Raw genomic sequence first — 12618 nt, forward strand, 5'->3', positions numbered from 1 at the left:
TTTTTTAAAAAGGACATCAGCACATTTCCAAAAATATAACTCTTTCAAAATGTATATATTATTAATGATATTGGTGGAAATAAATAATCTGCATAATAGCATCAAGTCTCTTTAAAGACAACTACAGCACAATTGCTGCCTTCAGAGCTCATCAGTAGATGCCTAGCAACAAGGGTCGGCGATCTAGGCCAATGGTTTATTATTCAACTATCACCATTACAGTACCACGTGCCCTCCCGCAGAAATGGTAAATAATTATCGGCGCGAGTCAGATTAAACAAACTACCCTCTGTCTCGGCATCCACAGTTTGTGAAAAGAGTGGCTTTTAGCAAGGAACAAGCCACGTAGTGTGATTCCAATTGTTGAATGCTACACCATGTAAGCCTGCAGAAGTAATTCGATCAATAATTTTTAATCACAACTCCAGTTATGTTTAATCATGGTATAGTTGTCATTTTGACAGCATGCTCATTTCTATTAATTAGCTACACTAAGTTTTTCATCACGCTTTCAGCAGAGCATTGTAGGAGGCCAGTTATTTAGTACTGCAGAGAAACAAACCTTAGAAAATTTGTTCCCTAATGATCCAAATACATCAGAGACCTTTTTACGTGTTTCATTTCCTCTCCATGACAAGAGATGAAATGATTGCAGCCGACAACAACCCACTCCAACATCTGCAGAGGGCTAATGAAAGTTTAACGCATGCGCTAATTTTGCAACTAATTAGTGCTGAATCCATTCTGAGTGGCAACGGGGACATAAAAGGAAAATTGGGATGAATTCAGAGTTGCCAGTGTTGCTAATGGTTTCCAGCAACAGTGAGGCTATCCTTACGTAACATGTCCTATTCAAAATATGCCTGCAATTTCTACACAGAACCTTTAATTATAACCGTGTGGGAGTTGAAAGGATAGTTCCAATTATAAGAAGAATTGATTTGTAGCTAAGCCGTTCTATCCATATTACCTTTGTTTTCACTTAGAGGGAGAGTGGGTCTACGTTTTGTATAGAGGAAACAAAGGTACAGATGGCTGCTATTCTATTTGCCTCATTCTATCTTTTTAATTTCAATAAACTGCATTACAATAATTTATTACAGTACTACAAGACTTGGAGTATGTAACTACTCCTGTATTTGTCCCAATATTATGTAGATTTTAATTTTAAAAGAGCCCATTCATCCTATGTGTTCTGTGTATGCCTTTATTTCAATTACTAAGAAAATGTTGAACTGCTGAGCTCTCTGGAGGAAGTCTTTCAACAATTTAGGGTGATATGGAACCAAAAACATTTACAGCACAGAAGGAACCCATTGTGACTGCACTGGCTCTTTGCTAAAGGAATCTAAAATGAATGTCACTTCCCTGGTCACTTGCCATAGCCTTGTATTTTTCTCTGCTTCAGATATTTACTCAGTTTTTCCCCTCAGAAAAATCAGTGTTGTCTACCTCAACAATGCTCCGTGGCAAACAATGTAGAGAAATTTCTCCGAACCTCTCTCACTGACCATTTTAACTGGATGACCCTTTGTCATTGATTCTTTCAAAGACAACAGTCTGTATTACAGCAATTGGGTTTGTTAAAACACATTCCAACCCTTTTTACTCAGGGACCTGGAACTTAGTCTTTCCGCCTCTGACTACCTTGAGGAAAAAAGTCATGGCTAGTTTATCATAATTTACAAGACGGTTTGTGGTACATACCAAACCCCATGCTGAATTCTACTGGTGTTAAATAGCCATTGTTATCCTGGTCCAGACTGTCAAACACAGCTTCCAATTGCTCTGGAGTCAGAGGTAGCTCATTCTGTAATCTCTGCAAGAAAGCAAAGAACAATCCCATAGATGAAGGTCAGATATAACAAAGTTGTCCAGCACTTCACAAAATCAACATGAGAAGGATCAATCACACTGAAATGAATAATACAGGGCAAGGTCCCTTAAAACCATTCCTGAACCTCATCGTTCAATAAGTGTACACTTCAATGGGGGGAACAGACCACCACTTTAATATCTTACAATTGGATTTAGTTAGTTGAACTAATCGAGAGACAGGAGTGATAGACTGAATATTTTTAATTTTTTTAAATGCATCTTGAAAGAAATTAGTACGTTACATTCAAAATAATCTACTGTATAATATATCGCAGTAGAGTATTGGTTTGTCTAACCATCTCTTCTAGTCAACTAGCTCTGCCATCAAAAGTTGTGAAGTCTCTCTGCTTCCTGTCACATGATCTGCACTGAAACAGACTCAATCAAAGTCTGTGACTATGACTGTGGTGTATTATCCCTCCTTGTCGTCCCTGACCTCTCAACAGCCCTTGGCATGGTCAAGCACACCACTTTCCTCAAACACTGCTCCACCAACTGTCCAGTTCATTAGAACTGTCCTCGCTTGGTTCACTTATCCAAAGATAGCCAGAGCATCTCTACCAATAGCCACTTTTCTCACCTCCGCACTGTCACCTTTGAAGTCCAAGAATCCATCAGTGATCATCTGCCAAGATAAGGTGAGCTTCCATATGTACACTGATGACATCCAACTGTACCTCTCCACCAACTCTGTTTACCCTTTCACAGTTTCTGTGCTTGTCTGAAATTTAGTCTTGAATGAACCACAATTTCTGTCAGCTAACCATTAGAAGAACTAAACTATTGCCCGCAGGATTCCTCATCACCTCCCAAAAAACTCGACACATTTGACAGTTATTCTATCTCCTTTCCAGACACATTCTTCAACCAAATCAGACTGTTTATCATCTCAGCCTGCTAATTCAATCCTAAACTGAGCTTCTCACCCCATCACTCTTTCCATCACAATGACCACCTACTCTTCTTCTTTGGCCTCCTTATCTCGAGAGACAATGGATAAGCGCCTGGAGGTGGTCAGTGGATTGTGAAGCAGCGCCTGGAGTGGCTATAAAGGCCAATTCTAGAGTGACAGGCTCTTCCACAGGTGTTGCAGAGAAATTTGTTTGTCGGGGCTGTTACACAGTTGGCTCTCCCCTTGCGCCTCTGTCTTTTTTCCTGCCAACTACTAAGTCTCTTCGACTCGCCACACTTTAGCCCCGCCTTTATGGCTGCCCACCAGCTTTGGCGGACGCTGGCAACTGACTCCCACAACTTGTGATCAATGTCACAGGATTTCATGTCGCGTTTGCAGACGTCTTTAAAGCGGAGACATGGAGGGCCGGTGGGTCTGATACCAGTGGCGAGCTCGCTGTACAATGTGTCTTTGGGGATCCTGCCATCTTCCATGCGGCACACACGGCCAAGCCATCTCAAGCGCCGCTGACTCAGTAGTGTGTATAAGCTGGGGATGTTGGCCGCCTCGAGGACTTCTGTGTTGGAGATACGGTCCTGCCACCTGATGCCAAGTATTCTCCGGAGGCAGCGAAGATGGAATGAATTGAGACGTCGCTCTTGGCTGACATACATTGTCCAGGCCTCGCTGCCATAGAGCAAGGTACTGAGGACACAGGCCTGATACACTCGGACTTTTGTGTTCCGTGTCAGTGCGCCATTTTCCCACACCCTCTTGGCCAGTCTGGACATGGCAGTGGAAGCCTTTCCCATGCGCTTGTTGATTTCTGCATCTAGTGACAGGTTACTGGTGATAGTTGAGCCTAGGTAGGTGAACTCTTGAACCACTTCCAGAGCGTGGTCGCCAATATTGATGGATGGAGCATTTCTGACGTCCTGCCCCATGGTGTTCGTTTTCTTGAGGCTGATGGTTAGGCCAAATTCATTGCAGGCAGCCGCAAACCTGTCGATGAGACTCTGCAGGCACTCTTCAGTGTGAGATGTTAAAGCAGCATCGTCAGCAAAGAGGAGTTCCCTGATGAGGACTTTCCGTACTTTGGACTTCGCTCTTAGACGGGCAAGGTTGAACAACCTGCCCCCTGATCTTGTGTGGAGGAAAATTCCTTCTTCAGAGGACTTGAACGCATGTGAAAGCAGCAGGGAGACGAAAATCCCAAAAAGTGTGGGTGCGAGAACACAGCCCTGTTTCACGCCACTCAGGATAGGAAAGGGCACTGATGAGGAGCCACCATGTTGAATTGTGCCTTTCATATTGTCATGGGGACATAATCACTGACGAACGCAAACAAATGGACCGCTGGGTTCAGCACTACCTAGAACTGTACTCCAGGGAGATTGTTGTCACTCTGACTGCCCTCAATGCAGCCCAGCCTCTACCAGTCATGGATGAGCTGGACATACAGCCAACCAAATCGGAACTCAGTGATGCCATTCATTCTCTAGCCAGCGGAAAAGCCCCTGGGCAGGACAGCATTGCCCCTGAAATAATCAAGAGTGCCAAGCCTGCTATACTCTCAGCACTACATGAACTGCTATGCCTGTGCTGGGACGAGGGAGCAGTACCCCAGGACATGCGCGATGCCAATATCATCACCCTCTATAAAAACAAAGGTGACCGCGGTGACTGCAACAACTACCGTGGAATCTCCCTCCTCAGCATAGTGGGGAAAGTCTTCGCTCGAGTCGCTCTAAACAGGCTCCAGAAGCTGGCCGAGCGCGTCTACCCTGAGGCACAATGTGGCTTTCGTGCAGAGAGATCGACCGTTGACATGCTGTTCTCCCTTCGTCAGATACAGGAGAAATGCCGTGAACAACAGATGCCCCTCGACATTGCTTTCATTGATCTCACCAAAGCCTTTGACCTCGTCAGCAGACGTGGTCTCTTCAGACTACTCGAAAAGATTGGATGTCCACCAAAGCTACTCAGTATCATCACCTCATTCCATGACAATATGAAAGGCCACCTACTTCCACCACCATAATAGCACCAGCCTTCACCCCAGCCTCAGCCAATCTAACACTGAAACCTTCATCCATACCTTTGATAACTCCAGACTCAACTATTCCAAATCTCTCCTGGCTGCCTCTCATTATCCACCTTTGTAAACCTCAGCACATCCAAAGCAATGCTGCCCATATCCTACCCCACACAAATCCTGCTCACTGATCACCCTGCCCTCACTGAAATACAATGGGTTCTAGTCCCCCACTGCCTCAAATTTGAAACCATCATCTCTCCTCGGCCTTGCATGTTCCCCATTTCTGCAACCTTCTCCAGTGATACAAGCCCTTAAAACTTTCTTTTGCTGACTCTGATTGTTTGTGCATGTACACGCCTTCACCAATTCCAACCATGCCTTCAGCCATTTGGGTCCTATGTACAATCTGAACCAGCAACAACTTGAGGTAGAATAATGTACAAGAGCACAAGGTTATGGTTCCAAGCCACATAGCAAAGTCTACATTGAGGCACAAACTCCCAAGCAGTGCTGTCCCTCAGATGAGATGTTAAATCCAGGTACTCATCAGTTGCTCCAGCAGACTTTAAACATCCTGTAGCATTATTCAGAAAGAGTAGAGATGTCTCCCAGGACCCTGACCAACACTGCTCCCTCAAGCAGTAACATTATAAAACAGATAAACTGGTCATTCATTCCACAGAGGTTTGGGTGATGCTGCTGCACAGGAATGTCTGCCACATTTCTCTACCCAACAGTATTGTACTCCAAAAATAAATATTAATTTTGCATACCATTTTTAAGATGTTTTGGCATTAAAGTAATGCACTTCTCGCCTGTCACATTTCATCAAACTTCACCGTCACACTTAAAAAAAAATAAAGGAACAACAAACACTGTCAATTGCGATACAGCGAAAAGCCCCACTGGAAGAGAATATTGGAATCAGAATGGTGAAGTCAAGAGACTGCGGACAACAACATTTAAAAAGAGAGACGTAACCAATGCAAATTTCTGACAGGCAGTTTGAACAATTAGCCTCCAAATGACCCTCACAAATTACTTAATTCACAATTAGACTCTGTGGGCCACATCCCATGAATGAATAAAAAATAATTCACAGCTTCCCCTCGGCAGCAGAATACTGGGCTAGATTTTGACAATCTCACCAGCTTGAGGTCAGAGTACACTGATTGGCAGCATATTGTGGGAGGCAACCAATTAGTAGGGCAGTGGGTGCGACTAGGAGACAGGGCCAGGAAGTGGCAGACCTGTTTAAAGGACACATGTCAGTCTTAAAATTAGGTGCAGGCAGACAGAAGCAGTGCTGAGGGGGCAGTACACCAGATAAGGGACATGGCAGTCAGCTATGGTTGCACGGCCCCAAGGTTCTCCCATGCCTCCCTGCAGGTTATGATAAAGGCAGTGGGAGCCAGGCACCACATTTTGTTTCCTGAGAGCAGCAGAAGGAGCCTGTCAGGCAAACAAAGGAGGCATGGCTGGAGGTCACCAACCACAGTGTGGTGAGCAGGACCTGGGTCCAGTGCAGGAAGCGCTTCAATTACCTTATACATTCTGCCAAGATGGGTATGAAGCAAAGGCAAGCTGTCAAAGCTGAGTGTCTTAAGAAATAATACAGCTCTGAGCAGGGGAACCTCAAGGTAGGCAATGAATAGGTACACAGAGATTAATGCCCACTGCCAGCCCGCACCTGAAGGAAGTGATCAAAGTGATGCAAGGTTGGCATGGAGGTACTATAAGCACTGGGCAAATGCAATGACGGGAGCATCACTTTAGATAGTGGATCAGGATGGACAAATAGGAAGGTTAAGTAGGTGATCTCTCTATACTTTCTGGAGTAGCTTCCAGCTCTTGTGAAGGATATTCCAGTAGGTGCCACTTGATGTGTTGAAAGATGTCTGATTAAGCACCAGCTGAAATGAAGGAGGGCGGGTAACTGATGTTTTCTCTCTTACACAGAACCAATGCCAGAGGATCAGCAGCAGCCGAGTGTGTAGGCCATGGCTATCTCAGAGGGCAACTTGCACTCTGAGGAACAAATGTCACAGGAGTCAATCGGACCATCCAATAGCACAGATACGTGCCCCTCGGCGGGGCCTCCGGTGACTTTAAAACAGGTAGCACAAAGGGAGCAGCATGGCATACGAGCAAGAGCGGGTTATGGTGGCAGAGGCCACAGTAGGCAGTCCCCAGAGGACGGAGGACAACTCCAGTCACATTTTCCCAGCTGGGGATGCAGAGCCTCGGACGCCACGTACAAAGTGGATGCTAGTGGAGCAGCAACGGGAAATCTGTGGACATCTGGCAGAGATTCCTGAGGCAGCGTGGACGCTTGTGATGAAAATGGAGGAGTTCATTCATGACATGAGCACTGCAACGTCTCATGCATAGGAACTCCTCCACTCAAAGAGTCGCCAACCTCATGTAGAGTCATATGCGGCAGTCTGCTGCATGGATGCAGGAGCAGCGGACTGGCATGAACAGAACGTATGGGTGTGAATGCATCAATCAGGTGTTCTCACTCACCTGGAAAGAGAGGATGTGCCGATGGGCCATGTGCCGATGGGCCATGAAAGGGTTGACGGAGGAATGAAGTTCTGTCTACTGAAGGCGACCCCTCCGCCCCTCTGACTGAAACAAACGATAATGCTCACCCCCTGCCCCCCAATGACCAAGTCTGCGTGCGCAAATGCAGCTGGTGAAGCCCGTCAGAATGCCATTATGCACACAGCGACCCAGAGGAAGGCAGCTATAGGCATCTCAACAGCCAGGACACCCTCTCGAGCAACCTGTCTCCACCTCTGCTCTGGCCTCCGGGGTAGGAGCTCTTGCAAGAGGACAGAGAAGCAGCAGTAAAATCACAAATTTGTTCACCTGGGTGTACAATGTGAAGATTTTGTTGAAAAAAATGCACTTTATTCTGAGTAAAATCCCTATGGTGGAAAAGTAGCATTTGTCATGCTGTTTAATGTGGGAGATTGCAACATAGTCAGTAAGTCCTGCCTGAGTGTGAGGTCTGAGAGGGACATGAGTGGTCTCACAGACGACTCTATGTATCACGAGTGATAATTCCCAGAAATGGATCTGTCCTTGTACTCTAGAGGGGCCACAATATAGTACATCACTGTCCAAATTAGACATTTCCACTGCCATGCTCAGGAGAAGCGTTCTGGATCAGAGCATCCCTGGCTTCATGCAATCCCCATCAGTATGCTTCCGCATAAGTCTGAACTCCGGGTTCCCTTGAAGCACCTCCGGCTGATCCTCCTCGAGATCCTCATCCTCAGACGCGATGTTGCGCTCTTCTCCATGCACCTCCTCCAGTTCCACTCCTCACTGGATGGCCATATTGTGCAGCATGCAGTAGATGGGAAACCCTCAAGGGGGCGTATTGCAGAGCAGTCCTCGATCAGTCAAGGCACTGGAACCCCATCTTTAGGAGGCCGATGGCTTGCTTGATCATTGCTCTTGTGCTAAGATGGCATTGGTTATATCTCTCCTGTGCCACAGTTGTAGAGTTTCATATAGGGATCAACAACCATCTCTTTACTGGGTTACCCCTTGTCTGCCAGGAATCATCCATGGAGTCTGTGTGCTGGAATGAATAGCTGCAGCACCTGCAACTGCCTCAGAATGAATGAATCATGACAGCTGCCAGAAAACCTTGTGCAAACCTGCAGGAAGTGCTTACAATGGTAACGCATGAGCTGAACGTTCATTGAATGCAAGCCCTTCCTTTTGATGAATGCTCCAGTCTGAGATGATGGGGCTTTAATGGCAACATGTATGTAGTCAATCTCACCCTGCACCTGAGGGAATCCTGTTATTGATGCAAACCCCATGGCTCTCTGTGCATGACTGGCCGCATCTATGCTGAAGGCAACAAGTCAGATGCCCTCACAAAAAGGCATCTGTCATCTGAGATATGCAGCTGTGGACTGCCGATAGTGAGATTTCACAAAAGGTCAGCTGCTGACCCCTGAAATAAGCCCAAGGCTAGAAGGTTCAAGGTTACTGTCAGCTTGACAGCTACTGGCATAGGGTGTTCCCTGAGCCTGGAGGCATTAGGTCGTCCTCCAGGAGCGCGCACAACTCAGACACCATCTGCCTCAATAGGCGAAGCCATTGGCAGCACTGTTGCTCCGACATACTCAGAAAACCGATCCTTTGGTGGTACTTGATTCCACAGGCATCACCTTCTGGCCCCTCCTGCCCCTTGACTCGCACTTCCGCATCCATGGGCACCATGTGACTGCGTTCATTGCTTGGGCCGCTGCTTCTCCCCAATGCTCCAGACCACCTCTCAGTCACTGACCCACATTACCAGAGGAAGTCAGGCACTAGGACCTCAGCTGCCAAACTTCCCCTTTTTGATGAATAATTTCTCCAAGACCCTCCCTCTCCATCACCAATCCCTATGGTTAAGCTCTGCCTCAAGAATGGCAAGTTAGTGGATGTGCAGGAGCTTCTGCTCACTGTTTAATCCTTTTATACAAAATTTTTTAAATCTGTGACTTCAATCAAGGTTTCTTGCTGTGCAGCCGCCTCATCTGCTTGGACAAGGTGCTGACAGAGCATGGGGCCTGTGCACCTCTGGTAAAATTGCACTACCTCACACAATTGCCTGTCAAGTGCCTCCTTAACTACCTTAATTGCCTGCCTGCCACGTCTTGTGGGAGGCCACAATCCCAGAGAAATCATCTCCAGTAAAATGGTGTGGAAGTGGCTTCACACTGGGTAACCAGCATGCTGTGCTGCAGCACAAATTTTCAGGCTCACCAGCATTCAAACCTGCCTCCGCTGCCTTAACAAAATTCAGCCCACTCTGCTTTACAAGACACAACAGGCCTGTCTTCCTGGACTAACATATCACCTGACTTACTCTGAGTGAGGCTACACAATATACTCGAATCTGAACCTCGGCTGGCATAATTCCTTTCAACACACACATAATGCAAGCTCACACTCTAAACAAACACAGCCTCTTGTCACTTACCCGAGAAGTTTGAGTATACTTCTGGAATGATCACCATTTTATAAATTCAGTCTGATATATTCAGGCTTAGATTGAAAGCTAATACAAAAGCAAATTGTTGCAGATGCTGGAAATCCAAAATATAAAACTGACAATGCTGGAAATAATCAGCAGGTCTGGCAGCGTTCGTGGAGGGCAAGACAGAGTTAACAGGTCAATAACCTCTCACCAGCATATTCTGTTTTTATTTCAGATTGAAAGTTAATTGGTTTAAAAAACAGTTTGCTTTGCTCAGTCAACTTTCAAATGATAAGCAGCATTATTACCAGTGTGATCTGCAACCATACACAAAGAAAAGGCTTCCTCCATTTTCTGCACAGCACAAGAGCAAGGAGAAGGTACTAAAAAGAACAAGTTGGGTAATCAATGGGCAGTCTAGATTAATGGGCTCCTGCAAGAGAGCATCAATAAATTGGGTGCTTAGGAACATGGACGACAACAGAGAAGGCCATATAAAGAAACTAAATTACAATACATAAGCCATAACTTTTAGAATATATAAACACAAATATTGAGTAATCAATGACTGGCAATGAGTTACAATACAATTCTTAAACTTCTAACAGAGTCAGGCAGTAAGGTTAAATTATGTCTTCAAGAATTAGCAGCAGTTTTTTTTTGTATAATGTACACTGAACAGTCTTTTCCTCCCTTATGTTTACACCTTAATATTTTCTATATTTCTTTCTTCTGATCTATGCTGGGATATATTTCCACATTTAACCCTCCTTAGCCATTCTTCACATCAGCCAGGACAGTAAAATGTGAGATGGTTATACGTCCATGAGGGTGGAAGGGAGAGAGGACATGGATCAAGGGAGTTCTCGTGGCCAAGCTCAATCCTGCCCTCACCCACTTCCCTCACAATCACTCTTTTGAGTAGAAGTCAATGAATGGTTAGCCATTTAGAATCAGAAGCCTGGCTCATCTTTTATCTTGCCCTGGACTATGGCCACTGAAGCCAACTGCAGCACTCCATCGTCACACAGCCAAGAAAAGCAAGGGGCACTCCAGTCTGCGAATTGACCTTGGCACCTTCTTGGTCTGTATAGCTCAGTCCAACAGCTCTATTAGGCCACTGAGCCTCCAAATCTTCTATTTACCACGAGGAGAATAAGTTCTGAGCTGGTTAGAGATGGTATAACCAATGTATATTGGTAGTGAACCCAACAGTAGCTGTTAACATTTGGCCATGGCATCTTGTAAGCTATTCTACAAACCTAAGGGTTTTCTTGTAAGAGATGTAAGCGACCATAATATTATTTTAATTGAAATTGTAGTTGGGACTAGCAAAGCTAGTCAACCCAGGAGGATCGATAGTTTAAATGAAATACAAAAATCTGTGCTGTACACAAGTGTACAGAAAACACCAGGAAAGGAAGCTGCCATTGGGTTTACTGATAAAAATCTTGAAGGCATCTGTAACATCCACGAGAGGTGATGAAATTACTGAAGTAAATGTAAACATATGCTCACTGTCAAGGCAATCTCTAATATTGTAGTTTGAACAAAGAATTAGATGCCTCATTGGACAATTGTAGCTTAAGGTGGACTCTGATAGGACAATATGATCTTCTCAATGAAACATCCTGCCCACCTTGGAAAGAAGGGTATAAAAATTATGTAAAGAGTGATTTGGCACTCAAGTCGGGTTGTTTGGTCAGCTACTCAAAAGAATGATCGGCAGGGAGGTGATCACAGGTGATCATATGTAAAATTCCTTGTAGTGTATTCTGAAGGTGTACTGCATTGCTAACTGCTATTGCTAGGTTTAATTTGGGCTTTGAGTATTGTCCCATTATTTCTTGTAATTCACGTATCCGAACAGTCGAATAACTTATCAAGGGGTAGAAGGCTATGTCTTACACAGATTAGCAGGAAATAGGCTGAATATTATATGATACATTGAGAACATTGGGAGTCTAGAGAGTAAAGTTACAAAGCAGTAGTCATAGAATCATACAGCATAGAAGGCAGCCATTTGGTCCAACGTGCCTATTCCTGCTCTTTGAAATGGCTATACAATTAGTCCTTCACCCCTGTTCTTTCATAAGAGCATAGGAGGAGGAGTAGGCAGTTCAGCCCATCGAGCCTGCCCCGCCATTCAATACGATCATAGCCGATCTTCCACTTCAATGTCTTTTTCCTACACTACCCTCATATCCCCTTACGTCATTTGTATTTAGAAATCTGTCAATTTCTGCTTTAAACATACTCAATGACTGAGCTCCCACAGCCCTCTGGGGTGGAGAATTCCAAAGATTCACATAGCCCTGTAACTGTTTCCTTTTTAATCATATCCAATTACAATCTGAAAGTTATTAAATCTGCTTCCACCAGCCATTCAGACAGGCATTCCAGATCATAACACACTGCAACAAAAAAAAACTAATCTCCCCACTGCTTCTTTGTTCAATTATCTTAAATCTGTGTCCTCTGGTTAGCAACCCTCCTGCCAGTGGAAATAGTAGGGAAAGGGTCCAGATGGTGAAAACCAGATGCTGAGTACCAGATTACACTTGAGGCTTGAAAACATCTCAGTTTTTTAAACAAAATAGATGTAATGGTTCATGACATTTCCAATTGCATTTTTAGTAAAAAAATCGGTCAGGCAGGGCTCACAGTGAGCAATAGGGAATGAACGTGCAAGCATGCCCACAAAATGATATGAATCAAACTGGGTTGATAAGTAGCAAGTGACATTCGTGCCACACAAGTGCCGGGCAATGACCATCTCCAACAAGAGAGAATCTAAATATCTCCCTTTGACATTCA

The 12618-nt window shown here is 44.9% G+C and overlaps 1 protein-coding gene across 4 annotated transcripts in view; it reads right to left on the bottom strand.

Annotated features, from left to right (window-relative positions):
* cracr2b (calcium release activated channel regulator 2B) overlaps positions 1-12618 on the bottom strand; it is a 211833-nt gene that overhangs the window by 98608 nt on the left and 100607 nt on the right. For all 4 annotated transcript variants that reach the window (XM_068046019.1, XM_068046022.1, XM_068046020.1 and 1 more), the window contains one exon: positions 1708-1819. In XM_068046019.1, the coding sequence (XP_067902120.1) occupies positions 1708-1819 (112 nt within the window). The remainder of the gene's footprint in view (positions 1-1707; positions 1820-12618) is intronic.

This window comes from Heterodontus francisci, chromosome 14 (genome assembly GCF_036365525.1).
Source record: "Heterodontus francisci isolate sHetFra1 chromosome 14, sHetFra1.hap1, whole genome shotgun sequence".
Classification (NCBI taxonomy): domain Eukaryota; kingdom Metazoa; phylum Chordata; class Chondrichthyes; order Heterodontiformes; family Heterodontidae; genus Heterodontus; species Heterodontus francisci.